Source organism: Ovis canadensis, chromosome 9 (assembly GCF_042477335.2).
Source record: "Ovis canadensis isolate MfBH-ARS-UI-01 breed Bighorn chromosome 9, ARS-UI_OviCan_v2, whole genome shotgun sequence".
In the NCBI taxonomy this organism is placed as follows: Eukaryota; Metazoa; Chordata; class Mammalia; order Artiodactyla; family Bovidae; genus Ovis; species Ovis canadensis.
Window position 1 is genome coordinate 23,741,631 of NC_091253.1, and position 27,192 is coordinate 23,768,822.

Genomic DNA, 27,192 nt, shown 5'->3' on the forward strand with positions numbered 1-27,192 from the left:
TCTTTGCTGTGGCTCTGCCCATCGGCCCTGACCCTGGGCCCGTCCAGCTGCACCTCCCTGACCAGCCGGCTGCTGCCACACTGAGCCTGCTCAGGGTGCCTGGCAGGAGGGTGGACACCTGGACAGTCGGACTTGAGTTTCTCTGACACCAAATCAGAAAAAGGGGTCCTAGTCGGTGACCCGTGACTGGGCTGACCCCTGCCTCAACACACCAGGATGGTCAGGTGGGTGCAGACGGAACTGGGGGTCAAGGGCAGAGGGACGTGGCAGGAACGAACAGCTGCCTCCCAACGTGCGGGCGTGGGAAGCAGTCGGCCGTTGGCGTGGGCCCAGTGACAATTTGCGGGCAGATGGGCTGTGATCGTCCCATCCACAGTGCCACTGGAGCGGGCCACACTGTCTCTGGGGCAAGGAGCATGGCTCACTCCAGTCTCCTGGACTCTTTCCCGGCCGTGAGGGGCAGGGCTCCCCAGAAGACCCCAGGCCTGACTGGCTGGCACTGGTGCAGTTTCTGTGGGTGCACCCTGCGGAGGCCTGTCCCTCACTCCAGGTTCTCAAAGTCCACTGAAAAATAACTGCCTATATGTATATTTTACTGCATTTCAAATGTCTGCATGTAATTTTTTCCCTGTTTCCTTTTGCTCCCTTGGGTGTCGGTCTGAGACACTGCCTCAGCTCATCTGTCTCTGTTGTCTCTGCTTCTGCAGACTTTCTCAGCAGCGATACCCACGAGCACCAAGAGCAGCTTGGACCTGACTCTCTGGAGCTGTGATGGCACTCCAGCGCTCAGGTGTGGCGGCTCTGGCTGCGTCCACACCGGGTTCTCGGCTTCCTGGGACTGGTGAGCGGGGCCCACCCTGCCCACCACACCTCAGGCCTGCTGGGCTGCTCCACATTCGCCCTTAGCAGCCCACACCCGCAGCTCCAGACTGGGAACCCCCTTCATGGGGACCCCTTTCTTAACCTGCACAGGTTCTTGTGGACACGGCTGCCTCACCCAGGCACATGCCCAGGAGGAACCACTGGGCTGGGGCACCCTCTGCCTAAGGTCTGCCGGCCATCTCTGTGGAGCGGCACTGCTTCCCACGCCCGCACGTTGGGAGGCAGCTGTTCGTTCCTGCCACGTCCCTCTGCCCTTGACCCCCAGTTCCATCTGCACCCACCTGACCATCCTGGTGTGTTGAGGCAGGGGTCAGCCCAGTCATGGGTCACCGACTAGGACCCCTTTTTCTGATTTGGTGTCAGAGAAACTCAAGTCCAACTGTCTAGGTGTCTTTGGGGGTCCCCCAGCAGGCTCTCAGGGCAAGAAAGGAAATGGTACCAATGGCGCCAATGCCAGCGTCCCTGCCACGTGAGCTGGAGAGGGCCTGCTGCAGACAGGTTGGAAGTGTGAAGCAGGGACACCGCCCTGGGGTGGGTGTGCTGAGCGGGTCTCCAGGCTGAGCTGGAGGAGACAGCCTGGCAGCTCTGGAGGCCGACAGCCGGCTCAGCACATGGGCCCCGGGAGAGGCACCCTGATTTATCCAGGATGGGCAGGACTCAAAACTACTTTTAGTAAACTCCTAGAGAAAAACAGAAATCTTCGGGACACTAGATTTGGTAATGACTCCTCAGAAATGAGCCTCAAACCACCACATATGGAGCTGCAGCAAAAGACGCGACCTAGGGAGAAGACAACCTACGCAAAAACACCTGCCAGTCATGTATCTGGTAGCGTGTTAATTTCAGAGTACAAGCAGCTCCTACAGTTGGCTCAGACAGTAAAAGCATCTGTCTACAATGTGGGAGACCAGGGTTCGATCCCTGGGTCGGGAAGATCTGCTGGAGAAGGAAATGGCAATCCACTCCAGTTCTGTTGCCTGGAGAATCCCATGGACAGAGGAGCCTGGGAGGCTACAGTCCATGGGATCACAAAGAGTCAGACACGACTGAGCGACTTCACTTCACTTCTTCACAGTTCCAAAATGATATCGAATCCAATAACCTGATCTGGAAATGGGCAGGGATGTGGACTTCTCTGAAGAAGACAAACAAATGGCCGGCAAGCATATCCACATCACACTGCAGAGGAAGCGCAAGTTGAAACCAGTATGACATGCTGCTTCACACAATCAGGGTGGCCACTATTAAAAACACAGGCATTGACAAACACTGGCCAGAACCCCCGTGCCCTGCTGGTGGGAATGTAAACTGGTGCAGTCACTAGGAAAACAGTACAGCAGTTCCTCTGAAAATTCAAAATAGAATCACCATCAGTTCAGTTCAGTCACTCAGTCGTGTCTGACGCTTTGCGACCCCATGAATCGCAGCACACGAGGCCTCCCTGTCCATCACCAAATCCCGGAGTTCACTCAGATTCGCGTCCATTGAGTCAGTGATGCCATCCAGCCATCTCATCCTCGGTCATCCCCTTCTCCTCCTGCCCCCAATCCCTCCCAGCATCAGAGTCTTTTCCAATCAGTCAACTCTTCGCATGAGGTGGCCAAAGTACTGGAGTTTCAGCTTTAGCATCATTTCTTCCAAAGAAATCCCAGGGCTGATCTCCTTCAGAATGGACTGGTTGGATCTCCTTGCAGTCCAAGGGACTCTCAAGAGTCTTCTCCAACACCACACTTCAAAAGCATCCATTCTTCGGTGCTCAGCCTTCTCCACAGTCCAACTCTCACATCCATACATGACTACTGGAAAAACCATAGCCTTCACTAGACGGACCTTAGTCGGCAAAGTAATGTCCCTGCTTTTGAATATACTATCTAGGTTGCTCATAACCTGCAATTCCACTTCCAGATGTTTACCCAAATAAAATAGGATCCTGAAGAGATATGCCTTTCACCCATGTTTACAGCAGCATGGCTCACAACAGCCAAGAGAAGGAAGCACACCAAGCGTCCACCGGCAAAGGTACGAATCAACAAAACGTGTGCATATATATACAGACACCAGGACCACCAGGGGCCACAGCCTGCAGTCCGGCCTGTCCCCCTCCCCCCACACAGAGCCACCAGGCTACCTTTCTACCACTCAGAGCTGACCCAGGAGCCCCACTCAGTGCAAAACCCGAACCTTGGCCCGTCAACCCCTGACCATCGCTTGCAGTCACACCCTCCTCTATCCTCCGTCCACTCCCCGCCCCACACCCTCAGGCCCTGGCTGGGGTCCCACGGTGGCACACGTTTCCCTCCGGCGCCACACTACACACACCCCCACCCCCGCCTCAGCAGGTGGCCCCTCTACACAGGGCTTTTCCACTGGCAGCTCCTGCTCTACCTCCCCCCAGAAAACACCTGTGAGGGACCCATCCAATACAGGACTTGTACCCAGAACATACAAAGTACTTCTGCAAACCAGTAAGAAAAGCACAGACCACCCAGAAGAAAATGGCCAAGATCACTCTCCTCATGGAGGAGATCTGAGCAGCCAGGAAACGTGCGAGTGTTCCAGTTCATAAGCCACAGAGAAACGTGCACGAAGGAGCTGGGACAGCTCCCCATCAGAGCTGTCAGCCCCTGTCTGACAGCCCTGGGACAGCGGCACAAAGGCCTCTCCTGTGGCCCCAGTCACTTTCCTGGGCATGTCTCCAACCGAAATGCACCCTAGGTCCAAAGAAGCGCGACTCCAGCAGCACTCGTGTTCAGACTGGGAACTGCCCAGCGCTCGCTGAGGTAGGCAGGTGAGGGAGCGATGGGGCGACCCACATGGCCAGGCCTGGAAGACACACGCTGTCCCACAGACGACGGCCATGCAGGTCAGACGTGAGGCGCCTGCTACACGAGGTGCACCCCAAGCCCTGCTCTGTGCTGCAGAGAGCTTGTGGCACCCTGTGGGGCCAGCTGGGGTGCCAGGGGCTCTGGGGTTGGTGGGGTCTCTGCTCCGGTCTATGAACCCCAAGGCTGTACACTTAGCACAACCCCCCTTTTCTGTTGCTATGCTTCACTTTAATAGGGAGCTTAAATCTTTGTCCAAGCATATGGGACCCCACCTGCTGGGTCATCTAGTTCATAGGATTCATGGGCCACCATGATCTAGCAATAATCTAGCAGTCACCTGAGCTTTGGAGCCTGTTCAGGCCTCAGGACCTGAGCACATCTGTCAGGGTGGCTGGCAACCATGTTTGGGGACCACGTGGGCCACCAAGTGAGCTCATGGCCAGAAGGCCTCAAAGGTGATGATGGGATGGTGGATAGGGCAGGATCTGAGTGTCCTGGGCACCTCTGCTCTGGGCTGGACCTGCCGCGGAAGCCTCTGTGCCAGCACCTGGTGACCCTGTGGACCCCTGTCCTCACCAGCAATGTGAGCAGGGCACTCAGCCCGTGCCGGCTCAGGGCCCAATCACAGACCCTAGCACTGGCCTTTCCCTTTCAATTGCCTTTTCTCCCTTTACATTCTGAGCAGTTACCTTCGCTTAGTTCAGTCTTCAAAGAGAAGAGGAAGATTTATCCCATCAGGCCCACAGGGAGAAGCGCAGAGTGCTGAGGGCCAAAGGTCCACAGAGCAGGGAGTTGGGTGGAGAGCCCCAGGTTACCAGGCCTGCACTCCTGGCAGACCCTCTGGACATGACCACGCCCACACCATGCCTGCAGGGAGCTCTAGACCAGGCCCTGCCCACCCAGCCTCTTGCCTGGGCCCAGGCAGCCCCACCCTGCCCAAGCCTGGCCCCGCCCCCAGGCCCCACCTTCTCCTGCAGCATGTTGCCCCGCTCCTTCAGCAAGCAGTTGATCATGACAGTGGCGGCTCGCGAGCAGTTCTTGTCAGGATCTCCCAGGCCCTCAAACAAGGTTAGCAAGAGGCTGATGAGCTGATCTGGTGGGAGGCGCTTGGCGATAATCTAGGACAGTTGTGTCAAGAAGACAGAGAGGAGGGCGTCAGCACACCTTCGGGGGGTGGCATCCCAGGGACTCAGCTTCTCAGGGAAGGACTGGCCCCTCTCAAACCCCTGCTCCAGCCTTTCCCACCCTTTTACAGGCCCTTAAAGCCTTTAGAGCTTCTGCCAGTGCCAGGTGGGGTGGCCCACACCCAGGACCCCTCCCCAGACTGAAGCCAGGTCTTGGTGCCGCCCATGGCCTCCAAGGCCCCTGGAAGGGGGTCACTGGGCATCTGCAGGGCCCAGGTCAGCACCCTCTCGGAGGATCCTCCTGACCAACGGGGTAGGCTAGGAGTGTCCTGGTGTGCAGCCTCTCTAGAGTACAGAGTCAAGGGCAGATGGGGGCATGCTCTACCCTGGACTGCCCAGCCTCGGAGGCTCCAAAGCACCCTCAGCTCCTCCCAGCAACAGAGAAGGGTCCCTGGCCTCCCTCCACATAACAGAGAGCAACCAGAAGTTAGGGCAGATAAACTCTGTACAGAGAAGAAATAAAATCACAGAAGTGGATGAATATTTAGAAAGTCTGACCCCAAACATGAAGTTCTCGCTCCCCCTGGACTCCCCTTGGGCTGTCTTTGTTTCTCAATGTCTGAGCCCCCCTGACCCCCACAAAGAGGCCTGTTGACCCCCTTCCCTTTCATCTTCAGCAGGAGAGAAAGCCTCCAGACCCCTGAGGGCCATTTCCAGTCACCAAGTGGAACAGAAGCACTGCCCTGGCTTGGGAGTCACTGGGTGGGCTAGGGCAGCTTTCTCAACCTCATGGAGCCAGAAGCTGAGCTCCTGCCACCCCCTACTGGGCCCCGGAGGGTGGGCCCAGCAAGTGCAGGAAGGGCGGGCTGGTGCTGGACATGACACTCTGATAAGACCTGCCTGCCTGCCCAGCTGGCACCCACAGAGCCCATACGTGCAAGGAGCTGCTGCAGCAGCCACTGGCAGGTACCTGGGCGATGCTGTGGCAGGTATGGAAGAGAATGGCAGGGTCAGGGTGCACCAGGCCATCCTTGAGGCTGAGGAGCTGCTCAGCCACGTCATCCCGGTAGTCTCGCGAGAAGCCTGAAAGGCGGAAGGGCACGTGGGGTGGGCGCAGGCCTTCCCTGGCCACCAGAGGCCCAGCCTCTGCTCCCTCATCCCCCCAACACACACACACTGCTGCCCAGCCAGGGGGGCTCACCCTCATAGCCCAGCTGCAGGTACAGCAGGGAGTGGACGCAGCTCACAGCCTCTCGGCGAGTGGCAGGCCAGAGGTCGGCGCACCGTGGGGAGAAGAGGCCAACGAGGAGGCCCAGGTTGTGGAAGGGCACCAGGGCCTGGAGAGGCAGATGTAGGGGTGCTGTGGGGACGCTGGGGGCAGATAGCCAGAGATGGCACTGGGGCTCAGGAGTCACTGGGGTGGGCAGCTACCTGCACCCCCTGGACCCAGATATGGGCAGGCCTGTGACCAGAGGGCAGTCCTCCCCCACCCCAGGGTAGGTCCCAAGAGGGACGAGAGCTAGGCAAGCAGGGGTGTGGACAGGGCATGGCCAGCTTCTGGTCACTCCTCAGATACACGGGAATTCCTGTCCCAAAAGCCAAGGGGTGCTACACAAGCCCTTTCATCCCCATGGGGACTGGGCCTGCTCTTCAGAGCCTTTCCTGCTCTCCTCGAATACAGGGCCTCTCAACCGTACTCTGAGCAAAGGGCCTTGCTTCCTACGCCCCAAATCGGGGGACATCAGCTACCTACCCCCAACACACAGCCCACACACGAGTGGCCTCCCTGGGAGGTGCCACCACGCACCCTGCCCGGCACGGGCTCTTGAGGGTGTGGGGCTCCAGGCTACTACTCCTCCCGAAACCAGGGGGAGGCTGGATGGGGGTTGGGGGCCACCAGCTGCATTCCTCTCCACAAGGGCAGAGCCCTGTCTCCTCACGAACAAAAAGTGAACTCTGGTTGGACCAGGGTTATGTGAAAAACAGGCCATGGAGAACCTGGGTGGGAAAAGCTGTCTAAGCCAGCCAACAGATGATGCTTGAACACAACAAAAAAATAAACACTGCCAACCAACGAGCATCTCGCTTGAGTTAACGGCTTGGGGCCACCACCAGTATCCACCTTCCTGCAGTCAGCAGCACAAGCCAGCAGGTGTTGAAATGGTGAGAAAGGCCGAACTCATGGCCTTTGTGGATGGCTGCGGCTGTGTGTCTGAAGAGCAGAGAATTAACTAAACACTCATTAAGAGTAACAGAGGGATCTTATTTCTTATAAACTACCCAGTTCCTACCAGTTCCTAAGTATCCAGAAGTCCAGTTCTCCTGCCTACCACAGTAAGTAAATGATTATGTACAGTGGAGACAGCAGTGACAGACCGTGCCTCTGCTAGGGCCGGGGGCTGGGGTGGCCAGGTCCACCGTTATCAGCACAGGAGCCCTTGGTACACTCCTGTCAAGGCCATGCGGGAGCATGGGAGGACCACACCAGTCTACCCTAAAGCCAGCAGAGTGACGGCCTCGTAAGAACAACTGTGAAGTTCTAACAAGGGAAGAGGAGCTGCTGAACCCCAACAAATACTAAAATGCAAAGTAACCGTGCGGCTCTGGGAGGCGCTCCTTCCCACTGCTCCAACTAATAGTGCTGTCTTCAGGAGTTCACAAGTCCCTACCTTGGCCCAAGCTGCGGCTTCTGCCTCCAACACCCTCCACTCCTCCTCTCACATGGGGTCCCCATCACCCTTCCCGGTGTCGGGCGGGCTCCCAAGGATAAGCCCATCAGGTTCGATGCTGAGTGGCCAGCCCTGAGGACACTTGCTGACCCTTGTGGTCCTCTGTCCACAGCCCAGGAGAGGACAGTGCCGCTCGTAGCACTGGGCAGTGGGAGATGCGAGGGCCCCATGGTGTGGCGCTGGGCCAAGGGAAGGGCATGCAGCCGAGGAGGGACCACGCAGGCCGCCCTGGGGCACTCACGCTGATCTGCAGGTGTTCTAGGAAGAACTGCAGCAGGCAGGCACTCAGGCCAAGCGCCCGCACCCGCTCGTGGCCCTTCGGGGACTTGATCCACGGGCTCAGGTGCTGAGGAAGAAGGGGCTTCAATAGGTGCAGCTTGGGGCAGCCTCCCTGCCAGGCCACCCTCTGGGCACGGGGGCCAGTGCGCCAGGTCAGAGTGGGCCCCCTGGGCAGCGCCTTCCCCACCCTCTCATTCTGTCCTGCTGGCCTGGCTCACAGCCATGGCCACCCCTGGTGGAATCTCTAGGCATGCCCATGCAAGGACATGATGTTCCCAGACATGGGTCAGTCCTGCCCCAGCCCACAGCCATCCACCCACCAACATGATGGCCTCAGAGGGTCAGGAGCGCCCATTTGGGGCACCTCAGAGTCTCTCTGTCCGGACCCCACGACAGGGGAGCAGAGAGATCGAGCTCCGAGCCCCGTCTGCTCAGACTGCACCCGTCTGCATACCCCCCAGGCCAGAGAGGCCCTGCCCACTGGCTCACAGGCCACCCCCAACTTGCACAGAGCGCCACGGCCCGCCACACACCTCCACCATGACCTGCAGACCCTGGGGCGTCATGTTCCGCTGAAGGAGGCTCGTCAGCAAGTCCTTGAGGGCCTGCATGGTGTCCAGGTACAGGGACTGGAAGAAGAGAAGCTGCCAGTCCTGCTGTGACCCCCCACCCCTGGACAGGGCCACCGTGGGGGCCACTGATAGCTCCTGGAGGCTGTCCCCCTCCTCTGGTTCAGGCAGCACGGCCATGACACTGTGCAGGCAGCTGTGAATCAGGTCCGCCTGCACCTGCTCCTCCAGGGCCGGCTCCAGGGTACTGAGCCACCAGTTAAGGCCCAGCGCTCATGCAGAGGGCCCCCTACAGCCGCACCCCACCCCCCCCGCAAGGAAAGGATACACCAGGTACATGCAGGCTAGCATGGCCTTCTTCCGAATGGGCGTCCTCAGCGAGTCTGGGGGCTCCGCTTTGATGAACTCCTGGGAGAGCAGCCGCAGGGCAGCCCTTGGCCGAAGCTCCAGCTTGCCCCCAGGTCAGGCCCCACAACCCCGGGGGCTCAGTCCTCCCCAGCCCGCCCACACTCACCACCATCTGCGCCACCAGCTCCGCCTTCCTCAAGAGGTGGAAGGAGCCGCCGTGGGCGCTGCTGCAGATGGCCTGGGTGGCCATGCACACACTCTGCACCAGGCTCAGTCTCAGGGCCGGGTCCTGCAAGGACAACTGGGCTGCGGGAGCCGCCAAGGCCCGAGGCTCACGGGCTGAGCCTGATGGGAGGGGGCCACCCAGAGCGGCGAGGCCAGGCCGCCGGCCACTCTCCTGCAAGCCAGACATGGACTCCCCTCCAGTCTACAGGCTCTCAGCCAGTCCTCCACGTGGGCCAAGGTGGGTCTGCGAAGGAAGGCTCTTGGCTGTGGGCCCGACCTGGAGGTCCCGGGGTCACAATCCCGGGCAGATGACTGCAGGCTCGCCACGCGCCATCCAGCTGCCTCCCCCAGGTGGAGGGGATGCTGCTGCCCTGGGAGAGCCCCAGCAGAGGGCTGGCCCCCAGCTCTAAAGGGCTGAGTCAGAGAGAGAGGTCACAGAACAGCCCTGGCCCAGAGACCCCAAGAGACCCAGGGTGTTGGGGGTCTGCTCTTCAAGGGGACAGTCCGGCCGCTCCCAGAGAAGGTTCCCAGGTTAGTGCCAGAGTCCACAAGAGAGGTGTGTTAGTGAGGCAGAGGCTGCCGTCTTAGCTGCAGAACTCCCCTGACCAGGCGCTCGCAGAGATGGAGTAGAGGCAGGAGAGGGGCACGCTGAGGACCCCGCCCGGCCTGGGAGCCACCACCTCCCCTCCGTCGTCCCCACCTCCAGGGCCTGGGCCAGGGCAGGAGCTCCTAGGCCCTAGAGGGCCATCCTGCAGGCCTTGCCTGAACTGAGACTAGGACGCCCCAGGAGTGCCCCGCTGCCACCCCGGCCAGCCCAGACAGAGGAGAGAGCTCAGGCCCCGCACACTGTACCTTGGTCTCTACCTTTATCCCCAGAACCTGGACGACAGAAGTGAGACAAGTTACATAAGAGGCTTCTGAGGCAGCGCCCCGCCCCAAGCCTCTGAGACACCCAGACGCCCACCTTGGTGCTGAAGCACTGGGACATGTTCCGAAACACGTCTGCCTCCACCCTGGCCAGCAGCAGCTCGCGCGGGGCCCGGGCCGCCACGTGCCCGTAGCACAGAATCAGCGCGCTCCTCACTCTGTCGGCCTCACTCTCACTCCGATCCTGAGAAGTCAGAGCTCTGTGACAATCACACCCCCAGCAGGAGCCGCGCCCTGCGACCCCAGGTGCCAAAGAACGGCAGAGCCAGTCTGAAGGAAGATGCCACTTGACCGAGGAGTCTGGGGCCTGTTGGGGACCAAGGGTCAGAGGGGAAAGGATGCAGGGGGGACCACAGTGGGAGGGGCAAGCAGGAGGAGGGGCTGGGGGCTGAGAGCAACCAAACGGCCAGGTGGGGTCCCCGTCTTCACTTGGGTGACTGCCCAGGGCCCCTCTGTCCTAGGGCCCTGTTCACACTACACCAGCCCGAGACCCCGGCACTGGTAACCCTGGTCCAGGGAGACGGGCTAGGGTAGGAGCAGACAGCGCAGGTGCTCCCCCACAACCGGCTTCAGCCTGCATGCAGCCCCCATCGGCCACCAGGGGGCAGACGACACACAAACCAGTGGTGGGACAGGAAGGGGCTGCTCCCATCCTGCTGCCCAGAGCCGGTTCATTGTCCCCAACCCCAATGTGGGAGAAAGCCCACACATGGCAGCCCCACCCATGAGGAAGCAGAGACTGGAAGCCAGCTCCCTGCCCCACCCCAGCCTGCAGGGCACAGAGCCCAGGAAGCTCTAGGACCAACACCGTCTGCCCTACCGAACCTCAGCATGCTGGCACTGCAGCCAAGACAAAACCCCGGGCCAGCCCACCCCAGGCCTCCCACTCAGCTGTCAGCCTGACCTCGCTACCTTAAAAATGCTGAAAATGCCGGCAGATTTTCTGAGCACGTCTGACTTCACAAAGTCTTCCAGCTGGGCCAGGGTGTCATCCAGGTGGGAGATGGCACAGATCCCAAAGCAACAGGCAAGGCCCTGGGGAGGCACAGGTGCACTCACACCTGGGCAAGGTGGGATGGGGAGGTGCGCACACACACACACGCTGGGGGGGCAGCCACCTCACGCTCCCTCTCCTCCTGGTATCTGGCCGTCTCCAGCAGCTCCTGCAGGTGCTTCCTCACCACCTCCTTACTTGAAGCGGCACCCAGGGTGGTCCCGACACATTTGTACAGGAAGTTCTGCAACGAAGCCAGACAAGGGGTGGTGCCAGCTCTCCAGTGGAGGGACGCCCCTAGCGGGGCACTCTGAGTGCCTGCACCACGGAACAGACACACCACTGCAAGGGCCAGACGCGCTCTGCGCACTGAGGAGCAGCAGGTGGGCGCAGAGCCCTGTGTCTCCAGCCGCCAGCCCACAGCCTTCTGTTCCAGGTCCTGCAGTGGCTATCAGACAGGCTCAGGGAGCAAGAGACGGAATCAGGGGACAGGATCGAGGGCCGTGCCCACGGCACTGCTGGCGGTGTGTCCTCCTGCACCTCCTCCTGGGGGAGCTCCTTCTGGGGCTTCCCTTCCCCCTCCCTTCCTCCTGGGGCTCCCCTTCCCGTGCACCTTCTCCAGGGGCATCCCGTTGTAGTTGGGTAGCTGCTTGCACATTTCCAGGGTCAGCTGGCAGACCCAGGTGTTGTCAGACACGACAGCCAGGGAATCCCGGAGAAACTGTGGGCAGGAACTCTACCAATGAGGGTGGGCTCGGCCTCTCACTGGCCAGACTAGGGGAGAACCCAAAGCCCCAGGTGCCACAGGCGGTGACCACAGGTCCTGTGCCATAGCTCTGAATGGCCGTAGGTAACTTTGAAGCCGAGACAGAAATTCTGGGTGGTCAGGCGTGCAGCACATGGGGCACTGGGGCCTCAACCAAGCAGGGGACAGGACAGAGGGCTCTCTGGCCAGAGCAGCCCCTATGATATGACCCCATCGCAGCACGCAGTCCTCACCACAGAGACACCCGCCTGTCCCTCCGCCCCTCCCCCCCACCAGGTCAAGGCAAGCACTACCACTCTGGGAGGTACAGTGCCCCCAGCACCCACTGTCCCAGCCCTCCCCACCCAGGCCAGAAAAGGGCCTGTGCCCAAAGCAGGCTAACTCTCGTCTCCTCCTCTACTCTTACCATCAGCAGCTTTTCTTCCCACTCCTCCTGTGGCAGGGTTTCTTCACTGTATTCTGAAATGACCAGTCACTCGCTCAGCCTGGCAGACAGCAGTGGAGAGCTCAGAGTCCCCTCCACCAGGCCCAGGCCCCTTCGGCTCCAGGATAGAGGAAGAAAGGGCCCACATCCAGTGAGCTCGCGGGTGACACCAGACAAGGAGCATCTTTCCAGCCCACTCTCCAGGCCCTTTCCTGAACGACAGCAAAGGCAATTTCTTCCAACTTTTAAAACCCTGGTCTCCAGTGGCCAGCCTTGATGCCAACAGGCAACAGTCGGGATCAGAGAAGGAGCGGCAGCGCCCACCCCTGGGCCTCACCGTCCAGGTGTTCCAGCAGCAGGGGGATGGCGGTCGCCCACCGCTGACCCAGGGCCGGGTGGATATCCTGATGCAAGACACTCAGGAGGCGCAGTGAGGCTGCTCCACGACCATCCCCCACATAGGGATTGGAAGATACGACCTGCAGAAGGCAGAGTTGGGGTCTCCACCAGCGTCCTGGGCCACAGTGCTCCACCTGAGGCCGAGCATGGACACCCAGGTCGGGGGAAGGAGGCCCCAGAGACACAGCTCCCCAAATCCGTCCCGGAGTGCCTGATGGTCCTTCCCGGGGCAGTGACAGCATGAGGGTGGGGCAACAGGGACTAGGGGAGTGTCCACCCCCCGCCGACACCCCTCAGAGTGGGCACTGAGGCCACCTGGCTGGGAGGAGAAGCCACTGAGGCCTGAGCAGCTGCTTACCAGGAGTCTGGTGGTGATGGCGTAGGGAGACGGGAGGTGCACTGCAGGGAGACAGACCATAGCACTCAGGGCTGCCCCCTTGGGGGGCAGGGGGGAAGGGCTGGGCTGGGGCAGGGGCACACCATTGCCGTTGTACTGGATGAGGGGGGCATGGGCCCCCGCCTCCTGCCTCTTCTGGGCCAAGTGCACAAGGCTCCTGCAGAGCGGGCTCAGCGCCCCGGTGAAGCGAATGGGGACCAGGAACTCAAGCAGGTACGGCCAGAGGACCTGGGGGCAGTGCAGGGTGTGTAGGAGCCCAGACCCGCAGCGCAGCCTCCCTGCACTGCAGCCTCCTTGTACCCACGGCCTCCCCACACCTGCTCCCAGACACCAAGGGGTCAGGAGCAGGCTGGCGGGTCCCCCAGGGCAGGGGTGCTCACCTCGCCCATCCTGTCCACGGTGGTGCTGACCAGGTAGAGGGTGCTGATGCTGATGGCCCGCACGCTGTCGGCCGCCAGGGCCTCACTGTCCGCACCCGGCTTCTGAGTCTGGGGGCGGGAGGGCAGGATGCTGTGCACTCTGCTCTGCAGGTCACCAGTTGCGGGCTCTGGCCCTGAGGACACGGCCTGAACAGAAGCATGACAGGCCCTGCCCAACCCCTAGGGAGGGGACCATCTCCGGTCACTGGCTGGACACTCGCTCTCCACTAAAATCGTCCCCAAAAGCCAGCTCCCCGGGCCAACCTCCAGCGTCCAGACTAGAAAAACCGTCAGCATTTCCTGAGAGCCGCTAACCGCATCCTCACAGGTGGTATTCTGTCCTTGTGGACGCGGTCACCGCCTGAGAAAGTGCCATTCCCACCAAGAACACAGATGAGCCCTGCTGCCCCACGGGCCAGTGGTTTCTCTCAAACCCAAGGAGTCAGTGCTCCAGAGCCCAGCTCCCTGGAGTCTTCTAGGCAAAAAAGGACTCTACTGTCTAAATGCTGAGTCTTCAATTCATGTTTTGAAATACCGAAAAGCGAACACTGAAAACAAAGCAAAAGTGGGAAAACCATAATGACTGTTGGAGACATTTGGCACCTCTCACCAAGAAATTAAAGATCGAGAAGAAAAAAATAGAGATGTTTAGGGCCTGAATAGCAAGTTTTAGAGCATGCTCTAAAAATATAGAGAAAACTTTATACCAGATACACACAAAGGACGTTGAACGCCTGACTGCCTATTAGGCCAAATAGAAAATCTCAAGAAACACTTAGAAGCAGAAATACACCTGGTCAGATTCAATGCAATAAAATTACAAGCCCACAACAGCCACAAAAGGCTAATCACCTAGGAAATTATAAACATCCAAGCCACTGGGTTCTTGACGTCCAGGCAAAGGCAGCTGGTCCGTGTGGGGAGAAGCGTCTTTACAGTGAGCAGTGCCGGGACAGCAGGATACCCACACGCAAAGTATGGAGCCTGAAACCACACCTCACGGTGAACAGAAGGAATGCAAGATGGAACACAGACCTTGTGTAAAATTTCTAGAAGCAAACATGGGGGAACACCTTTGTGACTTTGGGTAAAGAAAGAATTTACTAGTTACAACCCCAGAAGCAAGAGCTATAAATAAAAGCCCAATAACGTGGACTTCTAAAATATTAGCACTTTTGCTTTTTGAAATACAATGTTAAGAAAATAAATACCTACGATGCAACAGATTTGTCAGAAAATATTTATAAACCATAAATCTGATAAGGGACTTGCATCTAAAATATATGAAGAGCACTTCTGTCCTGAAGAAGAAGAAAGGGCGCCCAACTCCAAAGCAGGTAAAAGCTGTGAGCAGGCACGTAGACACACGGATGCCAATATCACTGGTCACAGGCATGATGCTAGCCTATCACAGTAGCTAGAAAATGAGACACACAGCACTGACCTAACCTCACGTACCAACAGAGCTGCTGCTGGGGCCGCAAGATGGCATAGCTACTTTCGAAAACCACCTGGAAGCTTCTTATGAAATCAAACATCTCAGCATCTCACAGCAGCTGCTTACACAGGGGGACAAACTCAAGCCCTGCAGAAACCTGCACCCTCTCTTTCACGGATGCTTTATTCACACCTGCCACGCGGCTAGCAGACTAGCACACCCCCAGAGCGCTACTCAGCAGTCAGACGACAAACCACAGGTCCAGAGACAACACGCAATGATGGAGCAGAGGGACGGCGTGCCTTACCTCAGCCTCGGGGGGCAGAGCGCACTGCTGCACGATGTATTCGACCATGGCCTTGCCGCCAGGCTGCTCCAGGTAGCCGTGGTGGGCCATGGCGCTGACCACCTGCACCACTGCCCGCTTCACCTGCCCAGAGCAGGGGGCGCAGGAAGGGGCTTCAGAGGAGTGCTGGCCGCAGCTCGACAGCCAGCAGGGGCTGGCTTCTCACCCGCCCTCTGCCCACACCTCCCGCCTTCCCCCATCCCAGCACCCCTCTCTGGGACCCTCCCCCTGTCCTGGTCACACCTCTCCTCTCCAGATCCCAGGTCCCACATGTGTCCCGAGTGACCATGAGCTGATGGGTCTGGAGGGACTGAGCCATGTGGCAGCCTGAGGCCCTTAGGCTGGGTGCTTCTGGCCACCGACACAGCGGGCAGGCATTGAGCCCCTCTGAGGGTGGCACAGGGCACAGGAGCCCTGAAACAGATGCAGCCTCAGTAGTTTGGGCTCCATTCCAGTAGCTTCTGGGACTCTCACAGATGGTCCCCAAGAACGGGGTGCAGGATGAGCACAAAGGCTGGGGCAGCTGCAGGAAGGGGACCCGCTGCCACTGAGCCCAAGCAGGGAGGGCCCTCGGCTCTGGGGCCACCACCAAGCTATGGATATCCTGCCGGAGTCCAAGCTCCTGTTCCCTGGGGCTTCTGCTGCACCAAGTCGTCTAGCCCTGTGACTCGGGTGGGGCATCAGGCCACCCGAAGGGCTGGATGCCGAGATCTGCATGACGGAGGCCTGACAGAGACCCCTGACCCAAGGCTGGGGCTTCCCTGGGCAGCCCTCCATGTGAGCCAGCACAGCGCTGCCCACGGCTCCAAAGGGGCCAGGACGGGGGCTCCAGGTGAGAGCCCAGGCCGCCCCATGAGCGTCTCTGTGGCTGACGCTCACGTAGGTCTTTTTGGTATAACGGCTCTTGAGTTCTGGGAGTTCTAGAGAATGATCAAGCCCCAGGGTGGTCTTGAGGACTGCTTCCTAGCTTCACACCTGGTTAACGCATCAGGAGGAAGCTGGGGGCCCAGACAAGCAGCTCAGCAGACACCCAGGCCTGCACGCGCCTGCCGAGGCCTGGTGTGCTGAGGCGGCAGCTGCCTGTCAGAGGTGGCCGTACCACCTGCCGCTGTGCGCTGCCCACTGACCCACCTTGTTGTTGGTGTCCAGAAGAGGGAGCTTCATGGAGGAAAGAATGAAGGGTTTCTTAACTTCCATCTGAGCAGCTGCAAGAAACCAACAGGGGGCTCAGCCTGTCTGCCAATGGGCAGAGGCCAGGCAGCATGTGCTGCGGGGCTCTGGCCTCAGTGCGGCCATCTGCATGGGGGGAGGAGAAGACCACCTAAGCACAGGCCCACCTATCTCTCTCTGAGGGAAAAATGACTTTTTTCAGCAAATGACATTATTTTATCCAATTAAGAAGTGAGGAGGTTAGAAGTTCAGGGCAGCAGAGCTGAGTCAGGGGTCCCAGGTTCATGTGGGGTGAGGGCACCTCCAGGGTCATCAGAATCTTAGCACCACTCCCTGCTCCTGGCTCCAACCTGAAGGCCTGATGTGGTCACGGCCACTGTTAAGCAACCAAGACTCACACACACACACACACACACACAAATTCAGGTGTGAAAACCATTCAGGCTTATTGCTGATTAAAACTGCTTAAAAGCAAGAAACCTGAACTCTCCTATCCAGTTGTGAGGAAATCTTCAGACACATGGAAACCAGGGACTTTTCACAGAACTGGCCTCCACTCTTCCCAAGGTCCATGTCTAAGAGACAGTGGAGTGAGCTGTGCCCATGGCCAGGCCTCCACATTGAGGGGCCGCTGCCACGGATGGCTGCAGGTGGGGGGGGGTTGGCAGGACTCAGCCACCAGCCTCCCACGCCAAGGCGCCATGGGCCCGCCGACTACAGCCCCTGCCGAGGGCAAACATCAGAGACGGACAACCTGCTGGCAGGCAGGCAAGCACCACTGCTGCAACTCTTCAAAAAGCAGGGAATTTTGCGAAATAGAAAGTTGGGGAAAGTATTTCAAGAACTCAAAGCAAAATGCTCCTTTTCATCCCAAAGATGGACAAGGCAGGCCTATCCCATCTCCGTTCCACAAGGCACTCACCCGCCGCGTTGATGACGTGCCTCAGGACCTGCAGGGTGCCCACACGGGTCCTCTCGTTGCTGGTGTCCAGCTTGGGCAGCAGGAAGGCCAGCAGGCGGTCCGGCGAGTAGCAGGCTGCGGGCAAGTGCTCATCAAGACTGTCTTGCTCCCTGCTGGTTGCCTGCACCCACCCCAGGCCCAGCGAGGAGGACAGATGCTCAGGGCGGTGAGCCCCCTGATGAGACCAAGGGCTCCGCCTGCATACCCAGCACCGTGAAGCAGCGCAGCACCTCCTTCTGGTTGCTCATCACCAGTGGGCTGGATGACTCCACAGGCACGCAGATCTGTCCAGGACAGAAGACAGTCAGCGGCTGGTGGGGCTGGAGAGGGACATCTCAAGCTTCCAGGAAGCTGCAGGTCCTTGGGCGTGCTCACCTGGGTGAGGAACCCCTGCCTGCGCCCAGACATGCTCTCAGGCCCTGAGTGATGCACAGCTGGCCCTCCTCCTACACCCCACCCCACCCACTGGCAGCCAGGTGAACAAACTCCCCAGACACACTTCCTGATGAGGAAGGGGACAGCTCCCCACTTTCTCCGGCAGCACACGTGAGCACAGAAAGCGCTGGAGTCTGTCCATTCAAACTGAGAAAGAAAGGGAGCTGCCCTGGCAGGGGTGCAGGCAGAGGCTGCATGCAGCTGTGCCCCTGGGCCCCACTGCACCTCTGTGGGCAACACTCTGGGGCTGAGCTTTGGGTGGCGTCCCCGTCCCCACTCGGCCCCCAAGGTCCCAAGAAAGGACCTGCAGGGCTCTGAGGGGACCCTTGGGAAAGCCCAGCATCCCAACCAGGAAGGAGACGTGGTGCAGGGGCCACAGGCGCCACCTCAGCCTGGCCCTGCCAGTTCCCAGGGGACCGGAGCAGGTGGAGCAGGTGCGGGCAGAGCCACCAGGCTGGCTCCAGGTCCCCAGGGCCCTGCTGCCTGCTCCGGGGGTCACTCAGTGACCCACGGAGCACCTCCCACCAGGGCCTGGGGCCAGCGAGGGAGCAGCTTGGAAGCAGACACTCTGGCCCACCCCAGGGAGCCTGAGGAAGATGCGTGAGGTGCTCAGAACTCCACAGTGACTGGAGCACAAACCGCTGCTGAGTCCAGGTGCTAAGGTTTGCAGTGATCGATTAAAAGGTGATAGATCAGAGAGATAACTAGTGACGAGGGCATTCACCTTGAGAAAAGATAAAACTAGCTTTTCACTCTTCCTCTAAAATACACTCCAGATGATTAAACAGTATAGGGGAAACACTGTTGCTGCTGCTAAGTCACTTCAGTCGTGTCCGACTCTGTGTGACCCCATAGATGGCAGCCCACCAGGCTCCCCCATCGCTGGGATTCTCCAGGCAAGAACACTGGAGTGGGTTGCCATTTCCTTCTCCAATGCATGAAAGTGAAAAGTGAAAGTGAAGTCGCTCAGCCCTATCCGACTCTTAGCGACCCCATGGACTGCAGCCTACCAGGCTCCTCCATCCATGGGATTTTCCAGGCAAGAGTACTGGAGTGGGGTGCCATTGCCTTCTCCATAGAGGAAGTGAGAGAACCTAAAAACTCACTGCAGAATTGGAAGTATACTTTTATAAGTAAAGCAAAACCTGGACTGTATAAAGAAAGATAAATGATGGCTTTAAAAACTTAACTAATGTTCCATGGCAAAAAAAACCATACACAGAGCCACAGATAACAACAAAACAGAAACAAATATCTACATACATGACACAGGACTGTAAATAACTGCTACAGACCAATATGAAAAAAAACACCCTAAAATCAACAGAAAAACAAGACGTGAATGGAAAGCACTAAGAAAAGGAAAGAGCACACTTTTCTAGCTTCTCAGCTTTTCCACAAATATTCCCCTTTTAAACCCCGCCCCCCTCCCCACAGATTACAGTTTTTAGTTTCAGGCCATCACTTTGTATTAAGTAAATAATACTCCATCTCTCTTTTTTCCTCACTTTTTTCCCAAGTTGTAAACTTTTTCTCCACAGAGATCTTAGGCATTCTTCGCTAGGTTAATTCCCAGATACTTTACAATTAAGTTTCTGTTGTTATTGTAAACACCTTTTTTTTTTTTGGTACTTTCTAGCTGGTCACCACTGACGGGGAGAAACACTCTTGATTTTTACAGGTTGGTCTTGTAACTGGCAGCCTTGCTGAACAGAGTTCTAGGACTTGTAAATAGATTCAGTTCTTGTATGAATGAGCTTCTAGATGAGTGCATTGACTATCCAGAACAAATACCTGCTAGGAGCAGACATGGCAGGGCCCACAACAGGCAGCCCTGCCCAAAGGGCTGTGCCACCTCGATGAGCATGGGGAGCAGCGGCCCGCTAGGACGAAGGGTGGGCAGGCGGCCGGGCGAAGGCAAACCACAGGTCTGTCCTGGATCCTTCCCTTCTGCTTCTCTCCTCACAGAATTCAACGCAAGCCCTGCTGACAAGTGACTGGGGCCCCTTCCTGCTCTGGACGCTAAGGGAAGGTGGTCACTTCTATCCATTGTGATGCAAACTGTATCCATCACATGTATGAGGCATGCTGATGGGTCAGGTATTTAAAATTTACCAAGTAAGAGAAGTTCCTTTCCCATCCTGGTTGCTAAGAGTTTCAATGACAAATAGGTGCTGAACTTCTTCAAAAGCTTTTTTTGCATCACTGAGATCAGAGAGAACCTTCCCACAGCCCCTCCCACTGGGCCCCGTGTGCAGCGAGTACAGGGTGGGCAGCCAACTCTCCTCCGCACAGACCCTCATGCCAGCTCACCCGCTGGCGCCCAGACTTCTCTGTGTGGTCCTGACTTGGAGTCAAGACCAGCTCCACAGAACCTGTCAGGCAGCTCCAGATCCTTTTCTCATTTCCAAGCCCACCTGTGTGAGGTGGAAATGGGCTATCCCTCAAAAGTCTGTAAGAGGCAACCTGAACAGCACTGGGTCCCGGGTTTGCTGTCGGAAAGGAAGGGCCTGGAATGTGGTCTCCATTTCTTTACTGGTTTAGTCAAATTTTCTATTTCTCTTCCACCAATTGTGACATTTTTAAGATTTTTCTAGGCATCTATCCACTTCATAATTTTTCAAGCTCATCACGGCTGAGGAGCCTCCTGAGGCCCTTTCTCCAGCAGAAGCTTTGGGCTCTCCCCTTGCCGGCCTCAGCTGCCAAGGTGGCTCCTTTGCTCTGCCTGAGCCCTGACCCTCGGGGACCTGCAGGCAGCACAGACGCTCCCCCTGCCCTGCTGGCCGCCTCCCCCACCTCCTGCCCCTGCATGTAGGGCTGTCCGGTGCCCCACTGCCCGAGTCAGTGTACCCCCACGGGCTGCACCCAGATGACTCAGGAAGCCCGCAGAGGTCCACCTGGCTGGATCCCCGCCCTGAGTCTTGCTCCCTGGGCCCCTCAGCAGGCACCCCCATAGCAGGAGCACAGCGCCTGGCCCCAGCCTGCTCACAAACCCCTCCACCAGCCCACCTGAGTGTGCAGAGCGACAAGGAGAGAGTCAAGCTGGACGTCCAGAGTGCGGCTGCCCACGCTCACGGCTGCCTCCAGGATCTGGCCGAGGCTCTGCAGGGAGGAGCGGCCTGTCAGGATCTCCTCGCCCCCAGCCCCATCCCACCTGGCTAGGAGAGCCTCCCAGCAGGACACCACCCTGGGGCTGGAGCGAGGAGGGAGCGGTGCCAGGAAGGGGGCCCCGTGAGGCCAGGGGCCTGGCTCTCCAGCTCTGCCCGCAGCCCTCGCTGAGGCCGACAGCCCACCAAGGCCTCAGCCACGGAGGCCCGCAGCCACACTGTGCACACCTTGGACACGTGGACGGTCTCGGCGTGCTTCTTGTAGAGGGCGAGCACGCCGGGCAGCAGCTTGGGGAGCTGCTCCTCCAGCTTCTCGCTGGGGAGCAGGTGGCTCATGGGCCCCAGGGCCTCCACCACTGCGAGCCGCAGCTAGAGGGGGCAGGGATACCGGTCAGTGGTGGGGGCACAAGGGCAAGGAATCCTCCACCACAGACCTAGAGCAGAGGCTCCTACGAGGCGGAGGGAGTGGGCCTGGGGAGAATTAGGAGCAGCCAGGCACCTCCCTAATGCGTGGAGGCCCCAAGGTGGGGGTGGGGTCTCAGCAAAGCAGCCCAAGGCTGTGAGGACCTGCAGGGGAGACCCCACAGCACAAGGCTCGGCGTGGGCAGATGGACACAAATCTCTACCGAGATCCTGCGGGATGGCAGAGGGCCCAGGGGTCTGTGGCAGGACCTCCAGGCTGGGGAGGGAGAGGGTGGCCAGCAGGTGCGGCCACCAGTCCCCACCCACAGAGCGTACCTTCGCTTCCCGGCTCTGTAGCCACTGGTGGAAAAGGATGTCGTAAGCACCAGAGATGTCTGAGGCAAAGGCGTCCTTTCTGACTGTGGGGTCTGGGGCCTGATCCAGGTTGGCCAGGTACTCCAGGGTGCTCTCACTGAAGCGCTGCAGAGCTGCGGTGACCCCAGCGGTGAAGCAGCAGGCATGGTCACGCTGGCTCTCACGCAACCCCTCTAACATCCCATGCCCGCCTGTGAGACACCCTCCTGAGCACCCCGGCCAGGCTCAGGACTACCGGGTGGGGCGGGAGTGAAGGGTTCCCTGACTCTTGCCCTTCCCAGAACCTGGAACATGACTTTTCTAGAAATTCAGTCTCTGCAGATACACTAAGTTAAGACAAGGTCACGGTGGGGTGGGGTGGGGTGGGGTGGGGTGGGGTGGGGTGGGCCCTAACCCACCAGGACCCTTTCCTCGTAAGCAGACAGACATATTGATGACGGAGGCAGACAGTGCAGTGACGCGGCCTCAAGCCCAGATTGAGAGGCACCTCCAGACACCAGGGGAGCCTGGAAGGACTCTGTCCAGAGTCACAGGTGAGCGGCCCTACCAACAGCCTGCTCTCAGACACTGGCCTTCTAAGCTGTAGAAGACAGCCCCATTGTCTTAATCCCGATTTGTGGCCCTGTGTCACAGTGGATACCAATACATGACCAACCTCTCCCAAATGCCACCAGGCCACCACGCCTGCCTGCTCTGGTCTGTGGTGCCCACCTCTCCCCTCACGGACACATATACCACATGCTTTCAAGGGCTGCTGTCCAAGATGGCATAGGACCCCCAGGACACATGCAGGAAGACCCGGTATGTGAGCCTGGGTGGGGGTGCGGTGCTGAAGGTGGGGAACACCAGCCTGGGCGGGGCTCTGTCCATGCAAGGGACAGCGCTGTGGATGCCCAGGCAGGGAAGCCAGGGGACCCACTTAGGTGTAGACCTGTGAGTGGTCAGCAGGGCCTAGACTGTGGGTCAAGGGAGACAATGGGACCACAAAGAGTCAGAGGCCAGGACCTGGCCACACAGCCCCACTGAGGCCTGTGCAGTGGAGGAGATGAGAACCAGATGGCTGGCAGTGGTGTTGGCTCACAGCTGGCCCCGAGGCCAGAGCCCACCCCTAGGATCTTGACTGACAGGACCACGTGCTCCAGCTCATGACCTGGACCACTTGCAAGGTTACTTTCTCAGCTTAGGCTTTGCAGCCCAGCCCTCTGCCTACAGGAAGGCAGCTACGATCACAAGCAATCAGAGAGCATATAGAACCCCCCCATCCCCGGGGCCCACAGCGGGAGGCCTGCGTCTGGTTGTCCTCCCACTGAGGGTGCCTTCGGGGGAGGGGGTCCGCTTAGGTGGGCCCTGGTCCCTGCCTGCCACCCCAACCCCTGCATCCCCCTACTCTTGCTCCTTGAGTTGCTCAGACTGCTTGGTCAAGCTGACCAGGGCTTTGAGGTACCCTGTGTGGGAAGGGCTTTCAGGATAACAGGACATTACATGGTCAGAAATAGAACCACCCCCGCCCTGAGTTTCTTACCAGGTTTGTGATTTTAATCAAGGACACACGTGCCTCAGGTAAACGAGCCACTCAGGCCCCTCCCCAGCCTGCTTTTCCTTATTCCAGAAGCAAACACCAGGTTTGGGCCTCTCTCTCCACACACATGCACAGTGTTCCCCACGTACCCCAGGCCAGGGCCAGCCTGTTCCATCCACCCCTCCAGACCCCCGTGGCTCCGAGCCCACCACTCCCTCCATGACCAGCTGTGTTCTGAGTTAAGGACTGTCTGGGGTTGGAGTCCCCTCGTTCTCCAGGCCCAAGTCACTGTGGCAACCTCCACACTTCTTGCCACACATCCTGAGGCTCCCCCAGCCTTACCACACAGGCCACACACTTCCGGATCCTGGCTTCTCAGGGAGCCTCTCTACACCTTCCTGCTCAGTGAGCCTCAGGGCAGGGAGCTGACTCTCAGTGGTGCCTTCCGCTGGAAATTTCTAGCACTCTCCCTCAAGCAGAAGGCAAGCCCTTGGCCTTCTCCTGACCACCTGCCCTGCGGAAGCTTCCCGAAGTGGGTGCGGGGAGGGCCTCTCCATCTGGGGCAGCTCCCACCGCACCGCCCCCTCCTCTGCTTTCTCTGTTCCTTCTATCCAGGGTGATCATCCAAGACTGGCTTCACAGCTTCACTCGCTAAGTCTTTTCTTTCTCTTCTGTTTTCCGCATACTTGCATTTTTGGCTCTATTTTCTAGAGGATTTCCTCAACACTTCCATTTCTACCTTTCATTTTCATCATGTTGGTAATTCCCAAAAGCTTTATTGCATTGTCCAAACGTAGCTTCTTCAGAGCAAAGTGCTTCTGTTTCATGAATGCATCTTCTCTCGTCTCGGTGAAATATCAACCAGATTTCCTCTCCTGCCTGTTTTCCCCTCCCTCAACTGTCTGCTTCCCCTAGTCTCCCTTTCTGTTTATTTTGCTGCTGTCTCTCTCATCAGACCTTCCTGGTGGGCGGTGAGCTGTGGTTGCCTGCCGGCGCTGGCAGTGTGTGCAGGCCAGCTGAGCACCTGTTGTCTAGGCCCTGTCCACCCACCTCTGGGGCCCTCCTCCCCGCCCTCCCCCTGCCTGGCTGCAGCATCCTGCGAGCTGGACAAGAACCTCTTAGTGCACACACGCTCCTGTTCTGGGTCCCATGGCCCACCTGGGCCACCTTCCTGCACAATGAACACAATCCACCCAGAATCGGAGACTGCCTGGAAGAACAAGAGGTCCCAGTCCTCTTGTGGCCCAACCAGGCCACGGATGGGCTGACGTGGACCCTCCTGGCCTGACTGGAGGCCGCTCCAGTGGGTAGGACCATGCTTCCCTCAACTGCAGACCTGGAGCACTGTCTGTGGCGAGGAGCACACACCTCAGCCAGAGGGTGGCTGCAGGCATTGTCTGCTGCCCCAACTAGCCCTTCACACACGACGTGGCAGCCAGGTGAACACTGTAGGCCTGCAGCTGTGGGGGGCAGGGCTTCCTGCACAGGGCTCTGCAAGTCCTGGAGCGATGCCAGCACTTCCGAGGGCAGCTGCCGGGCCAGGGACTAGCCCTCAGCTCCAACACAGGCTCTCCTTCTCCCTCCCGGCCAGGATGAGTGCTGTCCTTGGCGCTCTTTTCCCCCAGCCCCCACAGCTCTGCCCAGTCCCTCCTGTGCCCGCAGCTGGGATGAGTGCTGTCCTTGGCGCTCTTTTCCCCCAGCCCCCACAGCTCTGCCCAGTCCCTCCTGTGCCCCCAGCCGGGATGAGTACTGTCCTTGGCGCTCTTCGCCGCCCGCCCCCCAGCTCTGCCTCGGTCCTCTCTGTGTCCTGCCCCTGCACTCTGAGCTCAGCAGTGATTCCCACCCAGCTGCTCAGGGATCCTGTTCCAAGTCCCCTTTTCAGCAGAAACCAGGTCAAAGAGGGTTTCAGTCCAACAGCCTGCTATCACCCGCATGTGGGAGGGGCCCTCAAGAGGAATGCGTGGAACAGAGAGAATGGGAACGCGGGGGCTCTGAGGGGCTAGAGCTCTTCCTAGAGTCCCTGAGAGCTGGGGAACCTGAACCCAAAGCCACCATTAACAGGTGGGCTGCAGCCCAAAGCCCTAGGCCCCAGATAGGAAAGTGCCCCGGTGTGCACAGAACAGGCAGCTTCACTGGGACTCCTCTGCAAACACCAACTCTCTGCTCAGCTACCAGCCTCTCAACCCGTCTCAGTGTGGCCACAGCCTAACCACATCCCTCTAGCCTGGCCATGGGGGTGGAAGCCCAGGACCTCTAACAGCCTGGGCTGGGGATTATAAAGGGCCCTTAGGGCTTCCCTGGTGCTCCAGTGGTTAAGAATCCGTGTTCCAATGCAGGGGACTTGGGTTTGTTCCCTGGTCCAGGAAGATACCACGTCTCGGGGGAACTAAGCCTGTGTGCCACAACTACTGAAGCTGGGGTGCCTAGAGTCCGTGTTCGACAATAAGAGAAGCCACCGTAACAAAGAGTAGCCCCTACTCTGCACAACTAGAGAAAGCCCTCGCCAGCAACAAAGACCCAGCAAAACCAAAAATGCATGCATGCATGCTAAGTTGCTCAGTCATGCCTGACTTCTTGTGACCCTATGGACTGTAGCCCACCAGGCTCCTCTGGCCATGAGATTCTCCAGGCAAGGATGCTAGAGTAGGTTGCCGTACCCTCCTCCAGGGGATTTTCTCAACCCAGGGATCAAACCCACAGTGACAGGAGGGTTCTTTACCACTAATGCCACCTGGGAAGCCCACAACCAAAAATAAACTATTTTAAAAAGGGGATCCTGTCTTCATGGGGCCTCATGGGCCTAGATGTTCCCTCTCCCTCCCCTCAGTAGCAGCTGTCTTCCTGAGACTGGAGGGGACACTAGAGACACCAGGAAGCCGAGGGACAAGAACTGTGTGCAGGCCACTAGAAGAGGCCAGGCTCCCTCAGGCCCCATCTTTCAAGACCCTCTGCTCCCCCCTATAGGAGTGCCCTCCTGCCCATCAGGAGTCATGCCATGAGGCGCTGCCCATGGCACACAGAGGGTGGGAGAGTGACCACTCCCAGGATACCCAGGGAAATGTCACTCTGCCAGCGCAAGCAGGGAGAGAAGTGGGAAGGAGCTGCAGCTCTGGTCAGTCTCCTCCTGCCCCCCATCAGGTGTCCAGGGCTCAGGGAAATACGGCGTAAGGTTCTGGTGGGGGTTCCCCAGCAGCAGAGAAAAGCCGCCAGACAGCAGAGGTCAGGTCTCTACCTGCAGCAGTGCCCGCTTAGCCCCCACCTGCATCACCCTTCCTCTAATCGTCCCACCATCCTCCTACAGCCTGAAGGCCCCCCAGCCCCCCACAAAGGAGCACTGGGAACAAAGAACCACCCCCCAGCTGTGGGCAGGCCACACCCACCCATCACCCCGCAGAGGCCCTGTCTTACCACAGCAGAACACCACTTTCATTGAGTCGTGCTTGGCTGCGCCCAGCATGGGCAGCATGGTGCTGAGGATGGACGTCAGGAAGGGCACCATGCCGAACACTGCAAGAAGGGGCACGTCACAGAGGCCCGGGGCCATCCCCACCCCGCCACACACCTTGAGCTCTCTCTGCACAGCCTGGGGCACATCGTGGAGCAACTGGGACCCGAGGAACCGAGGTGCCATCCTCAGAACCTCTGAGCATGTGGGCGGAGGGGTGGGGCCGCCACCTACCATTGGAGACGGAGAGGCTGGCGAGCGTGTGCATGGTGCAGGGGTGCGGCAGGAGCCCGGGCTGGAACTTGCTCAGCAGCTCCTCCATCACGCTGCTGATGAACCGCCTCCCCACCGCCACCAGGACGCTGCTGGCGGCTTGCTGCCAATCAGAGACCAGCTCCTGTCCCCAAAGACCTCAACTGACACGCTGACCAAAGGAGGCAAACCTCACCCATCCTGAAGGTGCCTAGGAGGAAAACTGGACACTCTGCCTTCAGTTCCATTGGAGGACCGGCCGCCAACGTTCAGGACGCTCTGGGGCTGCTGTGAGCAGGGCCCCAGGCTGAGCCCCGAGCCCATGCACACCCTGGTGCTCCTACATTCACCCTGAGAGCTTGGGAGCACTGCCTTCCACTTTGGTTTCCATCTGAGATGGCGGGGTGACCCGCCCCACCCCACAAGGGCAGTCAG

General features: G+C 58.9%; 1 protein-coding gene across 8 annotated transcripts in view; it reads right to left on the minus strand.

Moving 5' to 3' along the window:
- The window catches only part of MROH1 (maestro heat like repeat family member 1), a 50,570-nt gene that overhangs the window by 7,268 nt on the left and 16,110 nt on the right, over positions 1-27,192 (minus strand). For 4 of the 8 annotated variants that reach the window (XR_011258938.1, XM_069599565.1, XM_069599567.1 and 1 more), the window contains 26 exons: positions 26,740-26,902; positions 26,469-26,567; positions 21,503-21,654; positions 20,993-21,133; positions 20,667-20,759; positions 17,428-17,506; positions 17,184-17,297; positions 16,223-16,296; positions 15,053-15,175; positions 13,269-13,376; positions 12,972-13,116; positions 12,850-12,890; positions 12,430-12,571; positions 12,075-12,127; positions 11,516-11,623; positions 11,027-11,146; positions 10,821-10,943; positions 9,946-10,092; positions 9,834-9,860; positions 8,923-9,045; positions 8,737-8,816; positions 8,373-8,655; positions 7,802-7,906; positions 6,033-6,168; positions 5,802-5,914; positions 4,673-4,825 (listed from right to left, as the gene is read on the minus strand). Coding sequence is in view for 6 of the 8 variants with exons in the window: in XM_069599565.1 (XP_069455666.1) it covers positions 4,673-4,825; positions 5,802-5,914; positions 6,033-6,168; positions 7,802-7,906; positions 8,373-8,655; positions 8,737-8,816; positions 8,923-9,045; positions 9,834-9,860; positions 9,946-10,092; positions 10,821-10,943; positions 11,027-11,146; positions 11,516-11,623; positions 12,075-12,127; positions 12,430-12,571; positions 12,850-12,890; positions 12,972-13,116; positions 13,269-13,376; positions 15,053-15,175; positions 16,223-16,296; positions 17,184-17,297; positions 17,428-17,506; positions 20,667-20,759; positions 20,993-21,133; positions 21,503-21,654; positions 26,469-26,567; positions 26,740-26,902 (3,045 nt within the window). In the remaining 2 variants the exon portion in view is untranslated. Of the gene's footprint in view, positions 1-4,672; positions 4,826-5,801; positions 5,915-6,032; positions 6,169-7,801; positions 7,907-8,372; positions 8,656-8,736; positions 8,817-8,922; positions 9,046-9,833; positions 9,861-9,945; positions 10,093-10,820; positions 10,944-11,026; positions 11,147-11,515; positions 11,624-12,074; positions 12,128-12,429; positions 12,572-12,849; positions 12,891-12,971; positions 13,117-13,268; positions 13,488-15,052; positions 15,176-16,222; positions 16,297-17,183; positions 17,298-17,427; positions 17,507-20,666; positions 20,760-20,992; positions 21,134-21,502; positions 21,655-26,468; positions 26,568-26,739; positions 26,903-27,192 lie in introns of all 8 variants that reach the window. The other 4 variants (XR_011258937.1, XM_069599561.1, XM_069599562.1 and 1 more) reach the window with 1 other exon arrangement.